The sequence below is a fragment of the Hippoglossus stenolepis genome, chromosome 3, assembly GCF_022539355.2.
Source record: "Hippoglossus stenolepis isolate QCI-W04-F060 chromosome 3, HSTE1.2, whole genome shotgun sequence".
In the NCBI taxonomy this organism is placed as follows: domain Eukaryota; kingdom Metazoa; phylum Chordata; class Actinopteri; order Pleuronectiformes; family Pleuronectidae; genus Hippoglossus; species Hippoglossus stenolepis.
The window spans coordinates 19476101-19503847 of record NC_061485.1 but is presented as its reverse complement, the minus strand read 5'-3'; the positions used below and the strand labels follow the sequence as shown (position 1 = coordinate 19503847).

At 41.5% G+C, this 27747-nt stretch overlaps 1 protein-coding gene across 1 annotated transcript; it reads left to right on the top strand.

Moving 5' to 3' along the window:
* Positions 1–318: 318 nt before the first annotated feature.
* LOC118104480 (vitamin D3 receptor B) lies at positions 319–27483 on the top strand. The gene is made up of 10 exons (XM_035151380.2): positions 319–877; positions 1157–1231; positions 12888–13035; positions 13965–14095; positions 15374–15570; positions 16477–16576; positions 17216–17396; positions 19116–19267; positions 20455–20571; positions 21554–27483. Exons 3-10 carry the CDS (start codon positions 12890–12892, stop codon positions 21805–21807), a joined length of 1278 nt encoding a protein of 425 aa, XP_035007271.1. The 5' UTR covers positions 319–877; positions 1157–1231; positions 12888–12889; the 3' UTR covers positions 21808–27483.
* The last annotated feature ends 264 nt before the right edge of the window (positions 27484–27747 follow it).

Sequence of the window (27747 nt, the reverse complement as noted above, 5' to 3'; positions counted from 1 at the left end):
AATGAGCCGCCACATCGTGCGGGTGGTGTTCGCAGGGTGACCCCCCCACCACCGCCTCCCGTTGCTTCAGAGATCCGGGGGATAAACGGGTGTTGCTTTAAACCTCACGCGGTCAAAGTTGTTTACCTCTTCGTTACCTCTGACGTCACGACACACCCCTGTACGAGAGGGGCGTCGCCGCGCCGTACGAGCACCGCGGCCGGCCATTCAGAGCCGCGCTGGGCGGAACCGCCACCAATCGCGACGCGGGGGACACGCCGAGCTCGCCCGCGATTGGCCAGCAGAGGGGCTGGGTGGGAAATCCCTCTTTTCCCGTAGAGGTCCTCAGAAAGGGGCGGTGCATAACAAAGAAAGTAATGGCCATCTATTTGGGTCCTGAAGAAGGAGGGATATTGCTCGTCGGACAACCGTAGGTGTGATAGAGTGTTTCTCCATGTTGGCGTTCGCCCGCCGCTGACAGACGGCCGCGTCCCACAGCGCCTCGGTCGGACCTGCGTAGCCCGCGGTTCCGCAGGGCGGTGAGTAGAGCTGCTTGAACTTGGGGCCGCGTTTTAGGGTTAAAGCAGCCACGCTAACGTTAGCTACTACCAGCGCTGCTGCTGCTGCTGCTGCTGCGGGAGCCAGCGTCTGAAAAGGGCGGACGACTCTGACGCTTTCTCCGCCACAAGTCACATTTCTTGAGTTTTTTTCCCCCCCCCGGGTACAACAGCGTCCTCTCACTGGCCCCACAAGAAAAAAAAAAAAGCTGAGGTCCCAGAGCTGGCCCAGACAACAACATGGAGCGGACACACTTTGCGAGAGAATGAAGACGACGGCGGACGACGACTGAAGAGGATTACATGCAACTCGGTGTTGATGGGGGAAAAGTTGAGCTGAGGTATGGAACTCGCGTGCACGGGACTAATGCGAAAGTCGAACCTGGAGTTATTGTAATTCCTGTTGTAAAGACGGAGGTTCAGGAGGACAAAAGTGTAATTTAATCCCCAGATACTTGTCTGACTGCTGTGTGGTGATTAGCACTGAGTGTGTATGTTGCTGTGAAAATAGTTGAGAGTTACGTAAACAGAGCTGCAGCAGGTCAGGTACTAGGGTAAAGGCCCACTCGCTCACTCACTGACTTGCGACATGCCCCTTTTCTCTCTGTTGTTTTGAACAGGATTAACAACTTGGGATAAAGTGAAGAGAGGTTTTCGAGTCTCGCCTATTGTGCAAGGGCATGCGAGAACCGCAGGTGAGGATGTTTGTCTTCTTTCCCCCCCCCCCACACCTGCCAATGTGCACTTTGTTGTGTTGCTCTCATGCGCGGAGATAACCAGTGTTGTGCAGTCACAACCTGTTGTTTTCAGGTCCAACGCGATCCTGCACAGGATTTTGTAGGATGGCTGAATTCACATGTGTGTGTCACTCAGGTTGTGTTGCATCCAGTCACTGCCTTCACGCATGAGAAAAGAAACCCGAGGAGTGAATGTACGAGCAACTGTAAATATTCCATGAAAAAAAAAAGGGTTAGTGACGCACTTATGGGGTACTGCGACACGCACGTGAATACATTTTTAAAAGTTTTGTTGTCTGCAGAACTGAAAAATATGTATATATATATTGAATGCAATTGATTTATGTATAGTGTGTTTTTTAGCCCCAATTAATCAAGTATAATATAGCTTTTTTTTAAATCCCCCTAAATCATTAGTATCACTACAACCTCACCTGCGTTCTTCTTTTTTTTTTTTTACAACAGACTGTAACGCACTGATTTCATGCAATTACAGTCATCTGAGCATGTATCGAGTCACTTTCACTTACTCACACAGTTGTATGGCTGGTAGAATTAGTTGTATATGGGTATATGCATATACAGTTAAATATGTTTGTCGAATAAGTTATATTTTACTATATACATATACTAGATTATTTGATGGTAGAGATAGTTAAAAGTGTTTTTATTTATACACCTTAACCACGCACTTCATAGTCACGTAGACCGTAGCCATGGGCTGATAATGACATCATTAATTACTACAAGGGCCCTGTCTCTCTCATGGCTGAAATTTAAACAGGCTCCAGCTTTTCTCTCTCTGCTGCTTATCGCTTAAATAATCTGAAGGGACCAGATACAGTTGACAGCAAGTAGTATAAATATATTAACATATTCCTAGAGCCTGTATTATTTGGGAAGGGGCCAGAGACATGAGGCTAAGCATGCGTTTGAATAATTTTCCAGTTAATTTGTTTATAAACCTGCGATGGGGAAACTACGAAATGAGCTTGGTTGGTCTTTATTGACTATAACCATGGCAGCTTGTTTATGGAGCTGTGTGCTGTGGTGATGGTACAGTCCATTATGTCTCCTATACAGTGAAGTACCCGGCCCCCTACCCCCTTTCGTGACTGCAGTAATTGGTTGCTTCCTCTCACATGTAACCCTATAGAAAGAAAGAGGCTGCTGTACTTTACTGTAAAGACCCACTTGTATGTACGTTTGTGCATGCGTGCTGTTTGCCACATATGTTCAGCTGCCTTTGAGACTAATGAAGTGTTAAGTTCCCCCTAATGTTTTTGGGTCCTCATTTACCTCCTGTGGTTGATGGTATCGAAGCCAAACACATCACACAGGTAATGTTTGTTTGTATATGGAGCGCGACTAATGCAGAATTTTTTTTCTGGGAAAGCAAAATGTATGTCACTGTTTGATATCTAGGACAGTGGGTGTTTTTTGTGAATTTTTTTTTTTTCCTTTTATGCAGTATTGATATCTGTGTATAAATTGATTATGTGTGAACTTGAAAGCACAAGTGCCTTACAAAAGTTGAGTATTTCTTAAAAGTGCAAATGTCACTATTGTCCTGTATTTCCTGGAATGGATCTAGCAATTATTGGAGATTATATAACTTTTGGTTTTTGGGTTAAGTGCATTTGCATCCACCTCACCCACATGTCTGTCGTGTGTCCGGGAACTGTCCACATTTGGCTTTCCGTGTGCGCCGCTCCGTGTTGCTTGAGAATGTACTTTCTCTGTCAAATTCAGCATAGATATCAACAGGACTTTTGGTGAGTGTGTGTTTGAGTGGGCCTCTCCCTGCCTCGTCTCTTTCCCCTCTCCAGAGTCCAGCAAGGGGCCCAGCATAAGGGGGCAGGTTGCCGTCACTGCCTCTCTCGCTCCCCTTGCAGGCCAGCGCTGGGGCCTGGGCAGGGGGGGAGAGCGGGGCAGAGACCATAGGGTTGGACACGGGACATGGGACCCCCTCCCACCCCAGTTTAGCCCATCCTGTGTGGGGCACAGGTCACCTTGTCATGTGCTATTACTGCTGCTGTAATATGCTCCCTGTGATCATAGGGAAAGAGCATGCAATAGACCCGTGGAGGCTGCAGGAGGGTGAATGAGAGAGAGAGGGAAGCGAAGGGACAGGACTGGACTAGTCTGCTCAGCCACTTGTTTAGCTGCATTACAGACTCAGTTTGTTGTCTTTGTTGTTGTTGGGCCCACATTGTCTCTTTTTGTCCATTGTTCCATCCCCTCTATCTGTTTTCCGCTTGTATTGTCTGTTTTGTGTTAAACACAAAGCAGATTTGAATTAAACTTCTCCTCTCACTCATCTCAGATCTTGTTTGCTTTGATCGTCCTTTTTTTTCTTCAACCACACCTTCCTCCTTTTTAAAATGTTTCTTCTTTACCCTCACCTCTGCCTCTGTTGTGGGCTAAGATGGGCTTCTATATGTGTGAATCATGTATTTCTATTGTAGCCCAGTTCTCTGTGCAGCCCGGGTCATTCCAGATCTGATTTGTTTTATGTCTCTTCTGTACTCGTAGTGACCCGGCCTGAGGTATGCAGTAAAACACATCGTCTTATGTTTTCTCCCCTTTTCCCTCCCAACTCTCTCCAAAACGTCTCCGCGTCTTTTCCTCTCTCTCTCTCTCTCTCCCTTTCTTTTCCTCTGTTTCTCTCTCGCTCTCTCTCTCTCTCTCTCTCTCTCTCTCTCTCTCTCTCTCTCTCTCCCTCCCTCCCTGTCTTTTCCTCTCTCTCTTTCCTCCTTTATATCTTTCTCCCACTCACCCTCTTTTTTTTTCTTTAAGAGAAACCTTTGGCAGCATGGAACAATTTCAGAACCATTTGTGGGATTGCGTCATGTGATATTGATGGAGGGTGCTCATTGGACTGTCAGAGAGGGCCTCCTTCTCTCACTCAGGCGTTCCACAGCGATCCCTCTCTTTCTTCCAGTGCTGTTATAGGTCTGGATGTGATTCAGACTCTGACTCTTATGTGTTGGGATGTGGTCTGTAAGCCCATTGCTGACATTCTTGGGACGTGATGCCAGAGGTTTTTTATTTCCCGCTTTCCCTTCTCTCTTCTGCACGTCTGTGTGCAGTTAAAATGATCCCTCCTTGAAGCGCTGTCTAGATCCACCTCTTTACCCACTTTGTTTTATCTTGCCCTGTCCTCAATCACATTTCATTTCAACGCCCGAGCACTAATGGCACCACTTAATTAGGTTTGTTGGATGGTGGGCCTCGGTGGAGGGTGGGTTTTTATAATCGCTTGATATTGACTTTGATGAAAGTTAATCTAACATCTGGGCCGCCCTCCAAATCTTTGTCACGGCTGAGGTCTCATTTATGTCTCCTTTAGAAGTAATAGGGCACCTGACGGCAAAAAAGAAAAAAATACAATGGCCACTTTCCTGTTTGATAAGAACATACTTGGTTGCAGCTGGAAATGAAAATGCGAGTAGAACAGAGGGGAATAAGTGACCTTATGAGTGGCACTGGACTCCTGCCATGGTCTGTCTTTATGAATATCTTACAGAAGCACAAACGACCTGTTGATACTGTCAATGCTGCAGAAACACAGATTTCTTCATGCAACATCTCAACATGAAGTGTTACTATTTCTCACATTAGCACTTAACTCAGTTTATCAGGGTCACACCATCTGTAGTCAAGACTTCATTCAATTGATATCTAATATTGGATAATTAGAAGGTGCCAGTTAGAGGCATCCATTTGGGACACGTGTTAATCACTGGACTTTTTATTAGATGCTCTGATATAGATACCAGCATTGGAAATGCCTCCAATACTGCAGAAAATGCTGGGTAGGGCAACGGTGAGTATGCGACTTATCCGATTCCATGTCTTTAATGTATATTAGTTTCACCCAGAAAAAACTGCAAATTTTCTTTTCCCATAAATCACTTCTTCTTAGCTGCTCCACAGCAGCAGTTGCACTGTACTGCCAATGGCAAGTACTGTTTTGAAAAGCTTTTCTAGATAATAAAAATAATTCTATATGGCATTCATTCTCTATATGCATTTGTTTTTCAAAGGGTTTAACCTGAGCCTATACAGGCTATACAACAATGATAGCAACCCACACTTTAGGGTTAGTAGCATACAGCTGAATGAAACATTAAATTAGTTATTTACATCTCCAGTTTTGTGCAGGTTAAATTTCAGGTTTTTAAAGATATTCTGTCATATGACAAGATAAGTGTTTTTTCAGACATGTTGATTTTTAATTCAGTCCAGACCACCAACAGCACCACCAGACCATTTATCATCCGAATCGATGACCTATCCACTCTTAAGCTTTGACACTTTTGACAACAATGTTACGTCTTTAAATCCAACCTGGGACCGACTATAACGTCAGTCCTGGGATTATGAGACGCGTGCATGTCATGATGTGAATAAATCAAAGAGGAAAAGATGAGTCACTGCTCCGCTGCATGCTAAGTAGCATGTGTTCTTTCTCAGCTCGTGTGTTGAGGTAAAAGAAGGGGAAACTCCCTAACCTCTTAGCCAAACTCTGCCACTGAAATTTGGGTAATGTCTTTATTTTGCAGCTTTCACCACCCAGTTAAAATGACAAGCTGCAGTCAGTTTGTGGTGGTGCACATAATTACAGCAGGCCTCATCTCTTTGCTCATCAGCCACCGCTGCGTGTGTCTCGCTTTGCCAAACTCCAGTCGTCTCATCTGCTTCTCCTTTTCATCTCTTTATCGTCTAATGGTTATTTCTTTTGTAACTGACTGATTCAGAAAGGGCTTATTTTACACTACGTGATCCATTCTTATTTTCATTCTGTAAAGAATTGTCCCTTTTATTGGAATTGAAATGATTAGCCTCAAATGAATGACTCAATCAATTGGAAATGAGTGAGAATCAATAGTTAAGTCAAAAATGCGAAACATTTCCTAGTTAAACATTTTTTCTTATGAGGTTTTTCTGTTTAATGTTACTGTAATTGAATACCTTTTTATTATTTTAAACAAGGTTGAACAATACAAGACATTTAAAGATGTCAGCTTGTGCTTTTTGAAATCACGTTGGGTGTTTTCCCTACTACCAAAATGTTAATGCTGAATGCAGACAATCATCATTAGATTAATCAGAAAGGAGAACATTTGTCTTAGTTATCAAATAGTTAGATTTTGTTTATCCTCCACAACAAACCATAAAAAAACAATGATTAACTGTCCCGTACTTATTTATTGGGTGAGCAGGAGGGTGCGGTGTTGTCTCATGTGACCCGCCCATTTGTGCCACCCCCATGTGTTGGAAGTGGCACAGATGAGCCTTGAGCCTGAAGGTTTCTGACAAATAAAAACTTACGTTAAGATTAAATGTACAAATATCAAATATATAAAAATTTAGCCGGGCAGCCAACAAAGATTTCACTGTGACAATGAAACGTGGTCACAAACAACGTATCGTGCCAAAATCGTCTCCTTGATTTAAAAATGGGAGTGAAGCAGCAACGCCAGAAATAAATCACAACTATTCTAACATGAAGAGCTAATTGCTTTTTCCACTGATGCTTTTCAAAATGAGGGCCTGTCGGAGATGAGACGTGTATTGAAGTTGCATATTTTTAGCCATGCTTTTAAAATAACAAAAACAGACTGTTTGTGTGGACGGCCTCACTCGGGCCCACTGCTGCGTGCAACCTCTACTCACACAATTTTTCTGTCGTATCTTTGTGACAAAGGAAGTCACTGTGAAAGAGGTCACCCCTCCCCTACTCGCTGTATCTATGTATATATTCCTATCGGTTTTACTCCATCTCTCCAGCCAGCGTTCCCTCCTTCCCACTCCTCCCTGGCTGCAGTCTCTCCGGCCTCCCTCACTCACTCGCCCGTTGGCTGGCATTTCCTTTCTCTCTGTGACCACAAACAGCAAGCGGGCCATTCACAGAGCGATGGAGGAAAATATATCCGAACTCGTTTTGTAGTGAGGTGTAATTGAAAACATGTATGACCTTCTCAATAGCGAAGTGGTGAGAAGATAACAGAAGCCAGAGTAAATGTGCTTCTGCAAAACGGTTACATTAGCAAAGATAACACTAATGTAGTTTATTTTATTTATAATAATAATAAAGTTAATTTATCTAGCACAAACTGAGATCACATAGTGTTAATCAGGGTGGAATGAAAACATACATGTTAAAAATGAATTTCATGCATAAACCAACCTACACACAAATATATACACACATTTTCTTATTGTGGTTCAGGGCATTAAGAAATATTGATTTTGCAAGTCTGAGGTCAAGAGTTTCATAATATTTGACATAATCCAAACCTGACAGTCCTAATGATCTTGTAAAGATTGTTCATGTTCAAGAGGTTTGTCTCCTTAAGCGTGTGGAAGCTTATTCCTACTCAAACGAGTCATGTGGCTGAGATGAACTACTTTAAATACCCCCAGTAACTCTGCTTTAATGTACATACAACCCTGCATCAGTCACTGACTGTGATCATTCATTTTGACTAAAACACACCTAATGTTACAGTCAATCTCAACGCCCCGTATCAGTGTGTTGATGCACATCATAACCATCTTCAAATCTTACTTAGAAATGTTCAGCCTTCAATTTTCTGGTAATGTTTCTGTTTTTAGTTTATAATCACATTTAATTAAATAATTACATTTTAAAATAATTATTAGCAAATAGTGCTATATGTAGTTGTATGACCCACTTCTCTTTATCTCACTATGATTTTAGTATCATTGGAAAGATAACCGTGAAGTTCAAACATTAACAACGCTGTAAGAAATTCCCATTGTTTAAATCGCATCTGGATTAACAATGTATGTAAGACCATGTGTGCGAACAAAAGTATTACAAAATTCAGATGGTTGACATGACAACAGTGACGAGCATCATTGGACTTAACCAGCATCATATGTTGGGTCCTTTAGACACCTTCTCTGTTCAAATAGACTGTGCAGAGCTTTTTTTTGCATTTAGAAATAATAATGACTTTATTATTGAGATATTTACAGTGTTTACATGTTTTAAGGTATTAAACACATGTAAAGCTGCAATAATAAAAATGGTGCACATTTTGTAGTCAAACAAGTTGAATAAATCAATGTTTGTAAATTTCTTTGCCGTTATTAAGGAAAAATTGGTTATTTAGAGATTTCATTGCTCCCCTAAAGCTCATGTTCTCCTGTAGTTTAAACTACACCCCAGTAGTTCCTGTTCTGTTAGAAAGTATCAACTCATAATCAACTCAGGATCAGGGATCTTAATAGAAAAAAAGTCATCAAATAAAAGTTAATACTAATTTATTAAAAGCATTTTTTATAGCGGCTACCTGAATTTTACTTTGGAGATATGACTTAAAAGATGATGCATTTTTAGTGCCATTGATAACCTTATCTTATGATATTACTCATTAACAGTTACATATTATGGTTCTTTCTTATCCAGTGGACCAAACGCATCATCCTGTGAAATAGATCCTCAGCCATCTGTCTTTTGTCATCAACATAATTCAGATATTTTAAACATTTATTAGATTGCTATATATATATATATTTTTGCTTTAGTTTGGCTTAGTATTAATTCAATTGGAGAAACATCCTAATAAATGCTGAAAGTGTCGGCAGTTGCTTGACAAATCTGGTCTGGAGAAGTAAATGTGGAAAAGGTCAATCTGATGATTTGCTCCAGTAAAACATCCACAGAAAAATCCAGTGAGCTAATTTCTTGCTGTATCTCTGTGAGCTCAGTGTCTTCTTAACGTCACGTTTGTACTAAAAAAGATGCCGCTTCTGTTTGCAGCCAACGACAAATCCTGTTTACCACCTGAGGGTTTCAGTCCAGACACGGTGGAGTTTGACAGTCGTTGCTCCAGAAGTTGTTCAAATCCAAGTTATTAAGCCATTACAGTATAAGGCAGTTGATAACGTCCCTCCTTCTGCATTGGCTCAGTCAAAACACATGGCAGTGATTGCTACAATAATCTAGTTACAATATACAAGCATATTGTTGTAGATGCTTCTTATAAGAGGTTGAAATGATAAATTGCAACTTCTATTAGCTGGCCGTCAGGTAAAAAAAAATCCATACTCTGTTTGCCTGTCCCTGGTAAGCAAATTAGAAATCAGAGTCCCTGCTTTGTCCTTAGGCTTTCTGCCAGTGTAACACACTAAGATGAGTAGTATTCTGATCTGCATTAATTCAACAATGCCAGATTTGATCGATGCTTTCGAACGCTGTACACAGTATGTGTGTCGCCCAGGAGCGAGACGTTCAGTCGAAGCTCAAAACCATCTCCCTGGCTCTGCGTGCCCAAGTCCGGAATGAGCACAGATCTGGTCTAATAACCTGATGCATTATTTAGAGCTCTCTCAATACCACTGTGCATTTACTGTAATGGCCTGTCAAGGCTGAATGCAATCACAGAGGACCGACCTCACTGATCAGTTGATGATATAGTAAGGTGATTGGGTGTTTTTCCACAGTGAGTGATGAGCGTGGACGCCTGCTGGGATTAGTCCGCCTGCTCGTTGGAGAACAGATGTCATACTTTCTAAAAGGCTGTCCCTAATTATATTGTGCAACATTTCACTACATGGTAGCATTAGGTATTTTGTGGCTAATGTGTCAGACCTGCCTAAAGGATTTAATGTTTTAATTCCCAAATACTTTTACTTTTAAGTGCTTCGGTAGGATCACAGCTCTCTAGTGGTTGGTAATCTGGCACCAGTCAAAATGTCCAGCAGCACTGAAGTACTCCTTGTTTTAACATTGTACATGAGAATGGACCTCATGTACCAGACCTTTTTATTTTCCTCAGGATATCTCACATTACCTGATCCATGATTTCCGTGTTCGTGGGCCAGCCCCTCACAACCACACTCACCACTAAACCACCAAAATAATCATTTTCTTGGAAGAAAGAAGGCAGATAAGGTTAGGAGCATATGTTGAAACAGCAGAAGGGAGTTGTTTTTCCCACAAAAACAGGTTTTTTGAAATACTGTGATACTCAAGAAGTTGCAACTGAGGAAGTTTGGTAGACACCCCAATCACAGAAGACAATATTTTCATGGGATTATTTGGTTTGCTTTAGAAATGTTCAATTCAACTCTGTTCCTTTTGGGCTAAGCTTTATATAGCTGTGGGCAGTAGGGCATCTAAACAGAGTGTGAGTGTTTTGAAATCTAAAACCTGTGCCCATTCATATTGCATCACCTGCATGGCAAGTTTGTTATCATATAGTAAACAGCCTTTGAGGCCTTATCTTGATGTGTCTTTGGATAAACTCTATTGTAACACTGTCATAAGGACAAGGAATTACTTTAAAGCAATTATCCACTGGTATGCCATTTTCAAAGACCTTTGACCCGACATGTGCACTTTACCTCTGCTCTCAAGACCAGGGATGTGTGAAAGGTGGGAGAGAGAATCGAAGACAGGGCCGGTTGGGGGCAAAATGGGAGAGTTCAGGACACACCATCACCTAATCTGTCACTAGAGGCAGTTTGTACAGTAAAACAGAACATGGCTTCTACCTATTTTAGCACATTCTCTGTGCAGAGATGCACAAAATGTATTTATAGAGGCCACAGGCCTTTGTCGCTGTTCCGCTGTATGTTGTTTTGTTGCAGGGTTTCTATTGGCTGGAGCTGAGGAGGAATGATTGTATGCTAGAACACTTTGTCAATGTCCCGCAAGATTAGTTAAACCCCACCTGCCCAGCATTGTGTTCTGGTTACGTTATCTTATGGTTGTGTTATCATTTGTTTGTGTCATCTTTTGGTTTGGTTTTGCACTTACAGCATACTACTCACACATGCTACATCACAGACTCTTACCCTTAAGCTCCATATTTCTTTATCTAAAGAAACTCTCCGATTTTTGGGGGTTTGTTTGCATGTTTGTTTGTGATAATGATTACACAGAAACTACTGAACGGATCCAGGATTTTCTTTTTTAAACTTTCTGTAACATTGAGAGATTGGATGTTTTTCAACATATTCTTGATTTTTCAAAATGATTCATGGATCTTGATTTTTAAAAATCAGGCACGTTTAGAGGACTGATATCTCTGTGTGAAATATGATGCTGCTTTAATGAATTTAAGGGGACTGTTGCACAAACTTGGCAGAGGTATGTGTTCTACTGAGTGCTATTTGAGTTTGAAGTGCATCTCCTTTATTTATTGTGGCTTGCAAAGCGGTGCAAACACTTAACACTGTCGATTTAACAAACTACATCTGTTTTTTTTCTATATATATTGACAAATTAACTCCTGCTTTGCTTTACAACAACATGCTAATGCTCACTGCTTCCGGAACCCAAAGACAAAGCGAAACGATCTCAAGTGTTTTCCCCATGACCTTTTGAGGTTCTCCATGTTCTGTCGTTTATCAGAGGTCTGTGGGACCCATCTGCTCAGTTCCCTTCATAAGTATTCGCTGCCAGTTGGTGCTACTTCCAGTTGCATGCATGCATACTGTTTGAGCGTACCACAGTGGTGGTTGTATCAGATGTTCTGCATTGAAGCATGTGGTGCTGCGATACAAGACGTCCACATGCTGCAGATGCTTGAGCCACCGCTGTCCATGATGCCTGCAGCGCTGAGGCAATGACTGGAGCCTCTTGTTTCCTTTCTTCTTTTGACCTTTTGTTTTAATAAGGACTACATATCCCGTTAATGGAATTGGCCAGGAACAGAATTTGTTTTCGAGGCATACTGGTCATGATGATGGTCACTGCTGTAGAAAAACAGCAACAAGAGAAATAATCTATTCTGTTGAATTTACAAGAGTGTGTACACGATTTTTAGGTAGAACAGAGTTTCATTAATTACACATGAATTATGGAAAGCTCTGTCAAATTCATTTAAATTATTCAACTGCATGGGCCCTCACCGTATTGGCTGTTGATTTGTGAGTTTGTTGGGGTTTTTATCGGTTTAGTTGTCCTCGCTTCCCCTTTCTCTGCCTGCCTCCATCATTTGCTTAGCTTTGACTGTACAGTGGAAGCAAAGACAGGAATAAGAAAGGAGCTTTGTGAAAAGGACAGTGATTGTTTGTTTATGAGGATGCTAGCCGTGCGGTGACATGCATTTTTTTCCCCTCCCTCTCATGAGGCTGTTAAGTGAAATAGATACTCGGAGCGCTATGTAATCAATTGTAACCCAGATCCAGCATTTTGGAGTGGAACAAGGGTTTTTCCACTCGATTCATAAGGCTCCGGTTCCTTGCTCCTGGACAAAAACACTGGAGTAGAGTTCACCTCCAAAGGGTAGACCGGGACGGAATCTGTTCTGCAGGAAGGGGCAGTGTTTGGTTGGCATGGAGACAGATGAAAAGATATGCGTCTCACTTCTGCGCAGGTTTTTTACACAGACAATCACAATAGTTTAAATCCATTTTAAAAACCTCATGATAGCGTGTGAAGTGCAGCATTGAACGGATATAACTTAATAAAATGTTCTAAAATTTTACTTCAGATGTTAGAGGCTGGTAGCTTCATTTAGATTGTCTCCTTTTTTTTTTTTATTGGTGGCAAAGTAACTGAAAATTTCTATAACCTGGAGCTGATTTAATAATATTTTTTCTCCCTCTCTCTTTCTTATCTGTTCAGTGATGGAGCCCACGGTTGTGAGTACATCCTCTCTGGCCACTGAGGAGTTTGACAGGAACATGCCGCGTATCTGCGGCGTGTGCGGGGACAAAGCCACCGGCTTCCACTTTAACGCCATGACCTGTGAGGGATGCAAGGGTTTTTTCAGGTACGAAATGCAAAAGTGAAGTCACAGATGCAATGCAAAGCAGACACATATTAACATATCTAACCCACACTAAGTCGACTGTGTAAAGCACAATAGCTCATACAACCCAGATGAAAAAAAGATGTATATTGACCAACTTATTGACACATGTACACGTTAGCATACAAACACTGATGGGAACTTGCATATATAATGGCCACCCACACACTCACACACCCATTAAATGTGATTGCCACCCACGGTTATGTAAGATTTTACACACACACACACAGACAACCTGGCAACATTCCTGTCCATGCTGACGCTCAGGCACCAGGTAGAGAATACAAATGAGCTCAGCCCTGAAGTTAATGCCTTGGCCTCTACCTGCTCGTTGAGAAACACACATTTCCAATTCAAACCAAAACCAAACTGGAGCAAGTCGTGATGCTGCCGGCTTGTGTGCGGCTGATGTATTCATCCGTTTGTTTCTGCTCCTCTCAGAAGAGTTGATATTTAAAGTGAGAGGATAAAAAAGACGGATGTTTAATAATCTCCTTCCTCGTCTCTCAGCTGGCCCTTATTTGGACTCTCACCAAGCGTGTGTGTGTTTGCTTGCTCACATCTGTGTACTAATGTTCAAACATACATGTCCATCACTGACTAAATCATTGTGCTTTGCATCACTGTTTGGCAAGATTCATCACTTACCGCTAGATTCCTTGGCGCTCATCCATATGTTCGCTGCTTCACTCACTTCCAGGCTTAAAAATATTTATCCAGTTCTACCTTGATTATTATGTTTGTGCAAAACAATGTCAAAGTTGTCACGTTGTTATTTTTTTGAAAATCTAATTATATGCACACATCTGTTGTCAACACTGTTACAAGCAGAGTTTTATTTTTCTGCGTTTCTGTGTCTTTTAAAAAACTCTACATGATTTTCTCAGGCGCAGTATGAAGCGCAAGGCCACATTCACGTGTCCATTCAACGGCAGTTGCACCATCACCAAGGACAACAGGCGCCACTGCCAGGCATGCCGACTCAAGCGCTGTGTGGACATTGGCATGATGAAAGAGTGTAAGTATGACAGGTGACCCACATGTCCTCAGGGCAACAATTTAACCTTACACCGTGTGATTTACTGCATGCATTCAATTAGTGAAGTTATTGATGCTCTCTGTCCTTGTTTGGCCCTTTGGGTTCAGTTTATGACTCTTATCATAAATCCCATGATTCATTTGTAAATGAATAATTGGACCAGTAGTTTTCTTTTAAACTGGAGGTTCGGAATATGAGTTAACGTTATATCCTGAACTGACCCAGGATCAGCCTCCCACTTAGTCAGTTTACATGTTCATTTTACCTACTGTATGTGCATTATTTTAATTTGCATTTGTGTTTCTTGTTAAAACTACAATCTAGTTTCCTTCTCTGGGATTAAAAGTACGATTTACACAACTGTTTTTCGCAGTTTCTTGGGGACCTATTGTCCCTCTTGTAAATGTTATGTAATTTTTGGACTGGGGTCAGTGTCTCTGGGTCTTTGCCCCCATTAGAGTGTTTACACATTCTGTTTGAACTAACGGAGGCTCCCCATATTGTATACAGTAAGTATACTCCATCTGAAGTTTAGACACCTGCTGTTATGTACAATCCAGTGAGGCCTCGTCTTTCCACACTGCCTTGTTTATTTTCATGGTCTGTAAATAGCAGGTCCATCTTTTCTCGTTTTCTCCTGATATCCGGATATTGTCCGCGGGCCACTTCTGAGCAAAGGCCTCTCACTTCCAGGCGAATGTTTTTTCCCTTGGGTGTTTCTGGGAATACCGCAAGAGCAGTGGCACAGACGCTGCGATTTACTGTTCGTGATCAGCGCTCGCTGTTGCAAAAACAGGAGCATGTTGTTGAGACCCAGTTCTCTCCTTCTCTCCCTATCTCCGACTCTATGAGCTAATTCAGTGGCTTGAACAACAAGGAGCGGGCAGAACACAGACAATGCGTTCATTTGTTCAATGCAGCGGGGTCTCCATATGGACCTGTCCCCTCCCATTCTCTTCCTCCAGAGAATAACAACCCCCCTCCACCCAGCACCACATTGACATAGCTGTCATCACAATGTTAAAGACAAGTATGTGCAGAGAAGCTTTAAAGTCTAACCAGTATCCACGCTACACCAGTATTCTGTCATCATCGCTGTTTTTGTATCTTCCGCTTGTTTTCCTGTGCCTAATGTTTTATTATTGACCTTCTTACACAAAACAGTTTCCTTCACCTCTGTTTTTTTCCTGAAAGTTTATTTTTCCTGTCTAATTCCAACACCCTCTCTCCCTCTTTGACTCATTATGACCCCCACAGTCATTCTGACAGATGAGGAAGTGCAGAGGAAGAAGGACCTTATTCAGCGGAGGAAGGATGAGGAGGCCCAGCGCGAAGCGGAGAGGGAGGCACGGCGGCCCCGACTCACTGAGGAGCAAAGTCAGGTCATCGCCACGCTGGTGGAGGCTCACCACAAAACATATGACGACTCCTACTCTGACTTCTGCCGCTTCAGGGTGCGTGTCTCAATGTGGCCGTTGTTGGCGTCAATCAACACAAAAATTTAAACATGTGATGAAAACATAAACACTAATGTAAGATACAACAGTGCTACGTTTACTAGACAAATATTGACAAATGTATTGCTGCTGAAGTCCCATAAAATAACAATAATTGATATTATTTGAATTTGTACATCTTCATGTGGTGCCCTGTCTGGGATACTCACAGCTTTTCAATGTTCTGATTCCTCACATAAGAATTTATTTCTGTATCACCTTTACTCCTCTTCCACAAATCTCCCATCCAGCCGTCCCTCAATCCATTTCTGTTAGGAAATTCATTTTCTAGTTTCCATCTGCACAAATTTCACACACAGCCACACTTAAATTGGGCAATTCAATCCCATTTCTCGATCAGATATTTCGTCAAAGCTGCAGGTTCTGTTTTTAAATGAGAATCACAACAATGAACACTATCTTTGCATGTTAATAGACATTGTGAAGATACTTGTTTTTACTGTGTAAATGTAAATGTTCCAATATCATCCAAGATCAAAATTCACTTTATTGTCCTTCACACCACACACAAGACAAGTGCACAGTAGAACGAAATTAAATAGCATCCGGCTCAGGAACGTTATTTATAACACTATGGTTTCCTGAGTGGGTATTAAAACTAAGCTGTAAAGTAAAAAATAGTAATAATATAGGTTTAAGAATAAATAGATAAATATGGGTGGAACAGACCTTGGGATATTGTTGGCAACTGGATGAAATTACAGATATTGAATGAATAGATAAATAAGGTATGTAAACAGACATGAGAAATATTGCACATATTTGATGAAATTGCAATTAGATTATATATAGTTTATATCTATACATATAGAACTTTAGTGACTGTATTTCTTGTCTGACTAGCCTCCTGTGCGTGAGGGTCCAGTGACGCGTAGCGCCAGCAGAGCCGCGTCCCTCCACTCTCTGTCTGATGCCTCCTCTGACTCCTTCAGTCACTCTCCAGGTAAGAGACACACGGTGTGAGCGCTTCACTTTAAACTCAAGAGAAAACGCAGCCTGATCACTCTCATAATAAACCTGTTTTCCTCCAGTGAATCAAGGGTTAATACTCGACTTATGACGGCTATTTTTTTCCAGTTCAGCTCTTTGAATATTGGCTTATATAATCTGTTATGTTGCTTTACTGAGAATCCAGTGGAAATCCTGTGAATAACCTGTACCCTGCAGACACCTGACTAGACACCACCACTAGTAAACATCAGTTCATTAATGCATCCGTCACTAATGGAGCGAACACAGCGAGGGACACGGTCACGTGGCCTGCTTCCAACACTCAGCACACACAATTGACTCAAAACAACCCAATCTCGCTCTGCCTGCTTCACATGATGCCAGAGCTGTAATCTGAGCTTTCATCTCACTTCTACTGACCTGACACTCACGTATTTTCAGATCATCCTGTCTGCCAACAGGCCCCCTCTCTATGTTCATGATTTCCCTCACTATGTGTGTGTGTGTGTGTTTTCCTGGAGGAATATAGCATGACTTTTTTTGGGCTTGGTGTATGAAAATGTTTCCCTCTTTTCTTCTCTCCTCTCGTCTCATGTTTTTCCCTCCCTGGTCTCCACTCTGCTCGCTGCAGAGTCAGTAGACACCAAAGTGAACTTCAACAACCTGCTCATGATGTACCAGGAGCAGGGCAGCAGCCCCGACTCCAGCGAGGAGGAGGGCTCCAGCTTCTCCATGCTGCCTCACCTGGCTGACCTGGTCTCCTACAGCATCCAAAAGGTCATAGGATTTGCCAAGATGATCCCTGGGTTCAGGTGGGTCTGCGTGCATGTGTGTTGTTTATAACTGATGTCCCCCAGAAACAGCATGTCTTGTCTGGACTTTTTACTTGTAGGCACACAGGCCAGCAACATACCCTATATAAGTCGGCAAGAAAAACATGTTGGTTAGAAGACATACTTACTATGCATTACTATACATCAATGGGAAGTTGTCAGCTCTGTTTTCAGTCTTACTCTGGACTGGTTTGCATTAAAAGTTAATTTCCTGACTTTCAGTTTTCATTGAGCAGTCTACTGCTGCTCATAGCCAACATAACACTGAGAGGGTGAACATTTGATTCTCTGCATCTCTGTTTTGGCAGAGAACTTCCTTTCGATCAGGTTTTTTGGTTGCATTCAGAATACTGCTGCTCATGCAACCAACTGTTGTAGTCTGACAAAATCTTTTTCTTGCCCAAATGTAGGCGATGAACTTTCAGACCTCATGTATTTTTTATTTGCATGTCTCAGAGTTACTCTTTACCTAAATGTCTGCTGAAGACTTTGTACACCGACTTGTTTTTCTGCCTGATTAGTCGATACTGTGCCACAGTGATGGCTGTGGTCTAAAGGCCATAGATCACTGATAGACTTATTATTGCAGATAGCTGACACATTGTGGAAAATTATTTTATGTCGTCTTGTTCCTTCACTGGACAAGCTTATATGCCCTGGTCATGTTGTTTTTGTGAAATTTGGCCCATAAAGTATGTTAGTAGGTGATTGCCTGACCTTCTCTCGTACTGAGCAGTAACCTGCTTTGCACGTACACTGCCAAGTTGTTTATCTGGTGATCACACATTTTTTAAGACCATGTGATAGCATGTGATCTTTGTTTAAAAGTCTGAGATATTTAGGAGAAGGCAATACCTCTCAGATAAAAAGCAAACACGTTATTTGTGACTACTAACTTAAAATTGCAATGGGTGCCCCAAGGCTTTTTTTCATTGTTGCCTCCCCACCTTCCTCCCTGACACATGGCAACCGTTGCCCTCCAACATGTTTGTCTCTCACCGTGTTGACAGAGACAAAAGCTTTACGTGTCTCAGGGGTCACCCCAAAGTCAAGAGTAAAACGAGTAGGGGCCTGTATTTCCTGAAAGTTGTCATTCCCACTCGCAGCGAGTGATGGACGTGGTCGGATTACCATTGGAATGTTCTTCCACTTATGATCTGCTCCCAAAGCCCTGAAAAACACCACAGACCTCCCCCGGAGATCTGCAGGTTCCAGCTCATGGCTCCTGCTAATCCACTAGTTTCACGTCATGAACATTTAAAGACATTTCATAACATTGCTGGATTTTAACTGTGACAGTGAAGATGCTTAAAGCGGCGACGGTTTCACTGATGTTGATCCAATGAGAGATCTGTACATGCTAGCCCATCACAACCGGGGGAAGCAAACAGAAAAAACATTTTGGATGTTTTTTTTCTTTCTGCCCGCCGTATATCTGACAACGTCTGTGACTGGCCTTGAACCTGCAGTGGGTAAAACATTGATGAACACAATCCTTTGAAATGAATTCTACAACTGATAAACTGACACATTTATGCAGAGTGGGCAGGTTCCAGGTTTGAATCTTCTCGCTGTTGTTTACCTGCTGCTCTATCAGTTTCCTGCCATGTCTGACAATGAAAACAAGATTATTGTGTTTATTTTAAGAGCTGTTTGTTTATAGTACACCAACATAAAAGATGAATTCTTTCCCTGCAGGGATTTGACTGCAGAAGACCAGATTGCCCTGCTCAAGTCCAGTGCCATCGAGGTGATCATGCTGCGCTCAAATCAGAGTTTCAACCTGGAGGACATGTCATGGAGCTGCGGTGCACCTGACTTTAAATACCAGATCAGTGATGTCACCAAAGGTCAGTGTGAAACGCTGCCACGTGTACAGTTTAGCTGTTGTGACGACATGCCAGTGTTTGTGGCCGTGCACATTCATGCTTGGCAACTCATTCTGCTCAGCTGATAATTGAAGAAAAGATGCTCATGTTACACATTAACGCTTCTGATCACAGCTCGAAGGAAGCGGCCAGGCGTTAAGGAGGTGACAGGATCATTACTGTGAGAGGACAGATAATGTTACTGCCTGTGGGCCTGTGTACACACCCGTAGGCAAAGAATGCTAATGCAAGTATTTCTTCAAAAAAACAACTCCGCAGAAGTCTTAGTGGATGTGGCCTTCATATGCCTTTTTTAAACAAGAAACCCCTCTTTCTGGGATTAACCAAAGAATGTCACTCCTGACCTGCTTGCGACACAAAACAACCACTGTCTGGACAAGGAGAGGCAGCTCTGTCACGCTTGTCCTAAAATACATGTCGATGACATCAGGCATGATCCTAATACAGAGGTTTCTCGCGCGGTAATAAAAAAGTTTTATGACATAATTTTTTATGCTCTTTCACTTGGGATCCTTTCCCTCAAACTTTCATAAGGAAATGCTTGTGCTAGTGCAGTTTTAATTTTAGCTGTGTTTCTTTTAGAACATCCCTGCACTGGTCAAAGTGATTCTTTGAAATATTCGAAAACATATTTTTCTATAAAATCTGTGCTGTTAACCCCAACTTTTTCAAATCAAAACTGCATCACTGTCTAATATTAAATAACTGTACAAGACCATTGCCAATTATTCAATAAGAATTAATAAATCTGTTGTCAGTTCTCAGAAAGCCTCATGGTTCACCTCATAACCAGCCATAAAATAACAAAATGGAGGCATATTAATGATAAACATCAAAGAAAACTTCTGATCAGTATTCGCGTGCCTCTCATTTACACATCTACATAAAAGCAACCCTGCGTGAGAAATTGAATATAAATCGATCATTATTCAAATTTTCCCAACAAAATTCCCAACCAGTAGCTCCTAACAGACCTGAGAACACGTTCAAAGGAAAACCCTCACCAGAGATGATTCCATGAGGCTCAATGAAATATTAATGAGTAAGTGGGATGGTAGCATTCCCTGGAGGGCCTTTCTCTTGCGTTACACTGTGGAGCCAGTTGTACGAGCTGCACAGGCAGTAACGATGTGTTGTTTCCTCCGCAGCGGGCCACACTCTGGAGCTGTTAGAGCCGCTGGTGAAGTTCCAGGTGGGCCTGAAGAAGCTCAACCTGCAGGAGGAGGAACATGTGATGCTGATGGCCATCTGTTTGCTTTCTCCAGGTACTGTGCATCCGACTGTGTGGAGGAGGGAACGGTCGTCATGAATTGTGCATGAGTGAACACGTGTGCCTCTTTTTTTTTTTCTCCAAGTGGAGAATATGTTCATTATGATTTTTTTTTTATTGCAAAAGATCAACTGAAACCTTTTGGTTCGATAATATATGAAGCAGTTTTACCATCTGTCACTCAACATCAATCACAGTGACGTGCAGGCATAAGCTGCGAGAGGGGTTTCATGTTTCATTGGTTTAGCTTCTATGTGAACACGTAGTTGTGTATATAGTATCCATTTGCAGGAAATACAGTGTATATATTAAACATGTATTGTTATGCAAGCTGCAAGCAAGCATGTGTAACCGAGTGTATATTTGCATCCCTCTCTGTATATGAGGCAGCTCATTAACAATACATAGATGTGCTTGGCCTGATCTAAAATTAGTATGCTACCTCACCAGCATGGTAGGAATACAAACACAAAGATCATACAGTTTTATCTAAGTTACTACTGGACTCCAGGATAAATATTATTATTGCACAGTCAACACGGATATTGAAATCCTTGGTTTTACAGCAGCGTTTCAATTCTACACCTGTCCATTTGGTTGGTTTGTTTTTATGTTTTTAAGAAAGATTTCACAAAAACAGCTGACTGGATTTCCATGAAACTTAGTGGAAGGATCAGGGAAGAACCCTTTACATTTTTGGTGGGGGTCCGGATTAAGGGGCGGATCCAGGAATTGTTTTTTTTAACATTGTGATATAGAACGTTTTTCTACATGTGCACCAGTTTCTCAGAGAATGATTTATTGATCTGGATGAAAAAAATCCATCACACTTAGGGGAATGATATTAACGAGTGCGTGAAATTTGGTGGAGCTTGATTGAATTTAAGGGACTTTTGGGCCTTTACTGAGTGGTAGTTATTTTTTACATTTTATTTGAACCATAAAATTTCACAAGACTGTCTCCTCCTCTGCTGTAGACCGCCCAGGTGTGCAGGATCATGCACGGATCGAAGCCCTCCAAGACCGCCTGTCGGAGACCCTGCAGGCCTACATCCAGCTTCACCATCCGGCGGGGCGGCTGCTCTACGCCAAGATGATCCAGAAGCTGGCCGACCTGCGCAGCCTCAACGAGGAGCACTCCAAGCAGTACCGCTCGCTCTCCTTCCGGCCTGAGCACAGCATGCAGCTCACCCCGCTGGTGTTGGAAGTGTTCGGCAGCGAGGTCTCCTAGATGCCCGCCTCGATCAAACCTCCGTGGGGAAGCTGGAGACGACACCCCTGGGGGTAAAAATGGAGGGAGGGAGCTGAGAATGTGCTGAGTGGACTAAATGGAGGTGTGGAGGGGGAGTGTGAGTGTGTGCGTATGTGTGTGCATGTGGGGTGTGTGGTTTCATGTGTGTGTGTCATGTCTAAAGAAGTCTCTCTTGGTGTAAAGGCCAAGGTTGTGTGGAGAGCGAGCAGGTGTTAAGAGACTCAGTAAACAAGGGACCTTCATATAATACAAATGAACCTATACATACAACTTCTGCCTATATACAGTATTTTTTCTGTATATAAAAATCAACAAACAGCTGCTTCAAATGCCAGGACATTTAGTGTGCACATGCCGTGCACGCACCACCACAACATACATAACTCAGTTATTCATCTAGCCATTCAGTTGAGCTACCTCTTGGTTTTACTGGGGTTGTTTTATATTTACATCACCTATGTGAAACAGTAACTTTTACATGGATCAATTTAAATACAGTACAGATGACATTTCAGTTTATCAGTGCAAAAGCAGTGCCTGCACATTACTTTGACATTTTTGGATGTTTTCAAAAGAAAAAAAGTATATATATATATAAATATATATCTGTATTTTGTTTTTCATTTGCTTCTCTCAAAAGGCAGCATATGTAAATGACTCTGTATACAAATCAAACACATGCCTTTCACCTTTCACCAAAGGTATGGTCAATTACTTTCTCAAAAAAAGCTTCCAGTACCTAAAACTAAAAAAAAAAAGTGTCGCACCGCGCGTCGTTTCACACGTGCAGCCTCTCGACGTGTGAGCAAGTTGTCTGACTAGCCTCACAGCCTATGAAGGAAAATGTCATTACACAGGTTTATACCGCAGTCAGAGCGTAGTCTGTAATTTTAGTCAGGTTTTGATAGGAATTTGGGGTGCCAGGTTTTGAGGTGAGAATTAGCCACTAAGTGTTTTAGTTACTTTTACACTGCTAACTGTCAATCAAACTAAGCCTGCATAATGGCTTGTTTCTCTCTTTTGAAACTGATTTTCATTCTTCTTCTCTCCTTTTTGCTCAAATTGTCTATTTCCCTGTATATAGTTAATTGCTGCCACATGTATCCTAAGCACTGTTATACCACCTTTTACTCAAGCCTATGTATTGATATACAGCATCTATATTATCACAGATTTTTAAAGGGCTAAAATGCCAAATCTAACTGGAATAGTAAACGGAGGCCAAAGCAGGGGGTGCCTGTCTTAGTTGAAACAGTATATATCTGCATTACCTTACTCTGAATTGGCATAGCTACAGATGTAATGGCAGTTGTTTGCTTTTTTTGTGTTTTCTACGTTACTTCACCTTAAAAAAGAAACAATTCCATGAATTGTTCCTCCTCAGTAAACATTGAGCTCGGCGGGCTGAGGGCTTGGAAAGCTGCTTCAGACCTCCACAGATATCACACCCCTTTCGTTTCTGACTGGGAAGTGGTTTTTCTAGAATGTCTGGGGGCCTGGCTGTGGTGGCGGCGTGCGTGCACCTTCACACCCAGGCCCTCCTGTTTGATGATGTATGCTGCGCAGCCCTCTAGTGGCTGCATTGTGTAAATACCAAGTATATGTATATCTATATATATATATATATAGATATACATATACACAACATATATGTATACTGTATGTAATATGTCCGTCGCTGTACATAGGGCTACATATATATTTCTCAAGGCAAATTCTTTTCTAAAATATATATGCAAATACAATATTGACCCTTTTTTTGGATTCATTATCCTGATGTTCTAAAACACTATGCTCTTTGTTTTGACTTTGATAATGTCGTTTGGTGAGAGTGACCTACAAATTGCTTCAGATGGGATTGCTTGTGTATTTGACTCAGTCAGATTATTATTTGTGTTGTGGTGGGTTTTGACGTATATGACTAATTTTAATTTTTCCGAAAGAGGACAAGCTAAACATACCGTGCTGCTCTCTAATATAAGCCATATAGACCACTGAGCTAGTTATACACCTGATGCATTACAGTACATCAAACCGATGACTCCACAGCCTTGGGTAATCTCATTGTATAATCTACTAAACTCATGCTATTTGTCTATGGCTTTCCGAAGATAAGCTTGTGTATGATATGAACTCATATGCCTATACTCTCCGCTGTCAGTCATCTTTGGCTTATGCTTCATCAGACAGCATCTAATGGCTTGTAAACCAAACTGCCGAGAGAATTTCAATTCTTTTAGGTTAAGAGGCCAGTAATGTTTGGCTTCGTACACATGGGATTCTGGTAAAGTTAAATGAGATGATATGACTTTTTTTTTATATACGTATGAAGACAACTCCCCCCAAAGAAGTGTTGAGTATAATCCCTGCCAAGCGCTGGATGTTTTTTAGTTTTTTTTTACGAGAAGCAACTTGGCTTAAATGGAAAATTTCTCAGAAACGACACAAAAGTCTTAACAGATTCTTTGTCTTCTATTTGCTGCGTGTCAGAAGACGTGTGTTAAAACGGTTCCTGTGATTGGCCCCGCGGGCTTCCTGTGTCAGAACTAGAGCTTCCTTCATCTCCACAGCCCAGGGTAACTCTGTGATCTTAGAGGAAGAGAGAGAGTGGCAGAGTGTGCATATTTTTGTTGTCGAGCTCAACGTGACGTGTTCTCACAACTGCTTTGTGAGAAGTTGACAGTAGTTGCTTTAATCTGTTCAGTTTTTTTTTTTTAAAGTCCAGTCTCTGTCACTGGGGCTTTATTCCAACTCTTCGCTGTCAGTGATCATCAGCTATCACTGTGATTCACTGACAGTCTGGGTTTTACACAGATGATCTGCATAGCATGGATAGCTTTTTTGGGGGGAGGTTTCTATATTGATGAAATCATTATAAGTTAGATTTTCTCCCTGGAAATCACTGGGACTATATTGTGTGTGTTTGTGTATATACACATGTCCCACAATGTCCCTGCTGCGATTGAACTTAGCGGAGTCGAGTCTCGAGCGTCTGTAGGCAGTACCACTCATATGTATAGTATGTTAGTATGTTAGTTTGATGAGGGGTATGATGTGCTTGGTTACTGAACACTGACTTTTGAAGATTTGAAGAGTCTCCATGTGGATTTTTCTCTGAGTACATACTTCTTGTATGTAGACATCGGTTTGATTATGTTCTATTTTCTTTTTTCTTTTTTTGAGATAGTGATGCAGTGTTGATTTGTGTATTAATACAGTGGGAGCAGAGTTCCCGCCATTTAATGATAGGATAAAAAAAAAGAGGAGTTGCTCTTGGGGGGAGGGGGTTGAAAACCAAACAGGAAAGAGTGTTAAGGATGCATCATAAAGCTGCTGATTGAAAAAGTATATTTGTGACGCGCTGGGGGAATTCTGACTCAAGGCGTCGTCATAAGAAGGGAATTCCCTGTTTCCTTTTTAGACTGAAAATGTAACATGACATTTTCCCCATTAAATTCCCCCAAAACACAGTTAAATCTAAATATGGTACATTCTTGCAGTTTTCCTGTTTGTTCGTTTTTCACCCTGGTCGCCTGCTCAGCCTCCATGAATTGAATCGCTGCATCGTGTTTGTGAAAATACTGGAACTTGATAACCATATGTCAGTGGAAATTTACACTACAAATGAGAAGGATCTATCCGTGAGATTTCCTCAAAATCGGCAACTTAACAACAGTAACAATGCCTGCAGCAACTCATGGTACACTATCACCAGCAAGCTTTACAGTTTATCATGCTAGTAGACATTTTTGTATAACCGTTGCCATTACAAATCCTGTCTGTAGAAACATGTATATCGTTCATAGAGATCAGTCGGCTATCTCCCATCTTTTTCTTTTTATTATCATTATTATTTTTGATTATTTTGTTCCTCCCATTAGGACAGGGATTGTAATGGAATCAATTTAATGTAGTTCTTACAAAAAAGGAGTGTCCACAATGGATGTACACCATAATCTACCTAAAATACCTACCTCTCTTAGCTCAGATTTTTTTCAGTATTAAGCATTTGCCTCTGTTTTTACTTTTTGTAATATTTGTATTCATGTTGGTATTTATTGCTGTCTAATGAGTCATACTTCAATGATTACCTCAGAGATATCTCAGATTTTGGGAGAGTCCAGCTAATGAAGTCATTCTGTTTTGGTTTTTTTTGTATATTTTTTTTTTTCTCAGACTTAACATTGCCTTTTTTTTTTTACGCACAAAATACCAGGAGTGTTTTTTTAATATAGTGCCTGCACTCTGACCAACAGGGCTCAGACTGGCTAGGATGAGGCTGCATTAACTCCAGAAGTGACGTCCTTCTCTGCATTTTTGTCCCTCTGCTCCGTCTTTGGGATATCTATGTAGTGTTCAGCAACAGATGTTATTAATCTCGTTGCTGTGCCCCTCTACGCAGCCGTACTTGCTCCGCAAAGCTCTCCTGTTTGCCCTTAAGAACTATAAAGATAAGGTAGATGTCCCTATAGTTACTAAGGGTGAATGGAACAGGAGTGAATGCGGATGCGTGGACGGAACAACCTGAAAGACTTTGTGGCAGCAGGAGAAACGAGGGGTGTGTTTGCGCTTCACTCGGTACTGTTAGCGTGGTCTTTTTCTCTGTAGATCCTTCCCCTCGGCCTCTTATTTCCTCTGTGCCCTCTCTGTCTCTTCACCTCTCCTCCTGTCCTAAAGTCTGCTCCCACACCTTCATCATTCCCTGCCAATGTTTGGTCAAACGAGGGGGAATCAGGAGGCGGGTGAACTCCTCATTATCCATGCAATGCTGCTTTTATTATCACAAGCATCACCTAGTCGTGTGTTATTTGACACTACATGATGCGGGAATCATCCAAAGGTCGGCCGCCCCTCCCACCAGTGACGGCGGCGCGACCAACCTCATTGGACGATTGTGTCTTTTGAAATACACGCACGTAAAATACGTAACGTAGTGATGCTTATTAGGGTGAAAAACTAATTCCATTCAGATCCGTGTTTCATTTTAACAGAGCAACTACTCACTTTTGTTAATATAAAACCTTTTTTTTTTTTTTTCTATTAATGTCAAACTGCTTCAGGTAAACACTGAATGAAATTAGAGTTTTATTAATCAGTGAATACTACGGAACAATGTGGCCATGGTCACATCGACCCTGAGCTGTGTGCCATAATATGACCCTTTTAATGCAGGGGAGGGTGTTTAATGAAGCTGGCTTCAAATGTTCCCCAGCTCAATTTGAATGGGAGGGTTGTCTGAGTGTGAGGTCGGCTTCTCACTTAGTAATCTGTCAGACGTGTATTGATTTTATTTTTTTAAATAACGAGAATAAAATTTGAATTTGGCATTGAATTCTAACCCTGCATTGTGAATCCAAATCATGCCACATTCAATTAAAAGAAATGCCTGAACCAACAAAAAGCACTTAATGTAATGTTTGTAACACATGCATACTGATGAATCTACTAGCCATACACTGCCTGTGTATAGGTCAGCATGATATGGCTGCAATTATCAAAAATAAAGTCACCTAAATTCTATTGTAATTGCAATTTATCTTTTGTCTCATTTTTTTTCCTTCAAAGATCTTCTTTTTTCTATTATAAATTGGTGTTTATGTAATGTTATTTTTGTCAGATGTTTTGCAAATCAAAAATAAACAGTTGTACATAGCAGTGAGCTTCTGTGTGTTTTCTTTTCATCTTTAATTCAGTCTGATTTATTTTGTAGACGTGATGATCAAATGTTTACTTTTTGTCATTCATTAGCACTCAGGTAAATCCTGTACGGTAGAAATAACCATGCACTGTTTGCATTACATCCTTTCCACGTGAATCCACCCTAACAATAGCCTACATATAATTAGTAGTGGACTGCACAGAGGTATGGTAACGCTTCTTGAAAATGATTTATCTGATCATGATAAAATGGTAGAAAGT

What these genes read in the sequence shown, in the direction of transcription:
- LOC118104480 (XM_035151380.2), top strand. Translation starts at nt 12,890, where the DNA reads ATGGAGCCCACGGTTGTGAGTACATCCTCTCTGGCCACTGAGGAGTTT. An exon ending in CATTGGCATGATGAAAGAGT is followed by an intron (nt 14,096 to 15,373) that starts GTAAGTATGACA and finishes TGACCCCCACAG; the next exon opens with TCATTCTGACAGATGAGGAA. An exon ending in CTCCTTCAGTCACTCTCCAG is followed by an intron (nt 16,577 to 17,215) that starts GTAAGAGACACA and finishes TGCTCGCTGCAG; the next exon opens with AGTCAGTAGACACCAAAGTG.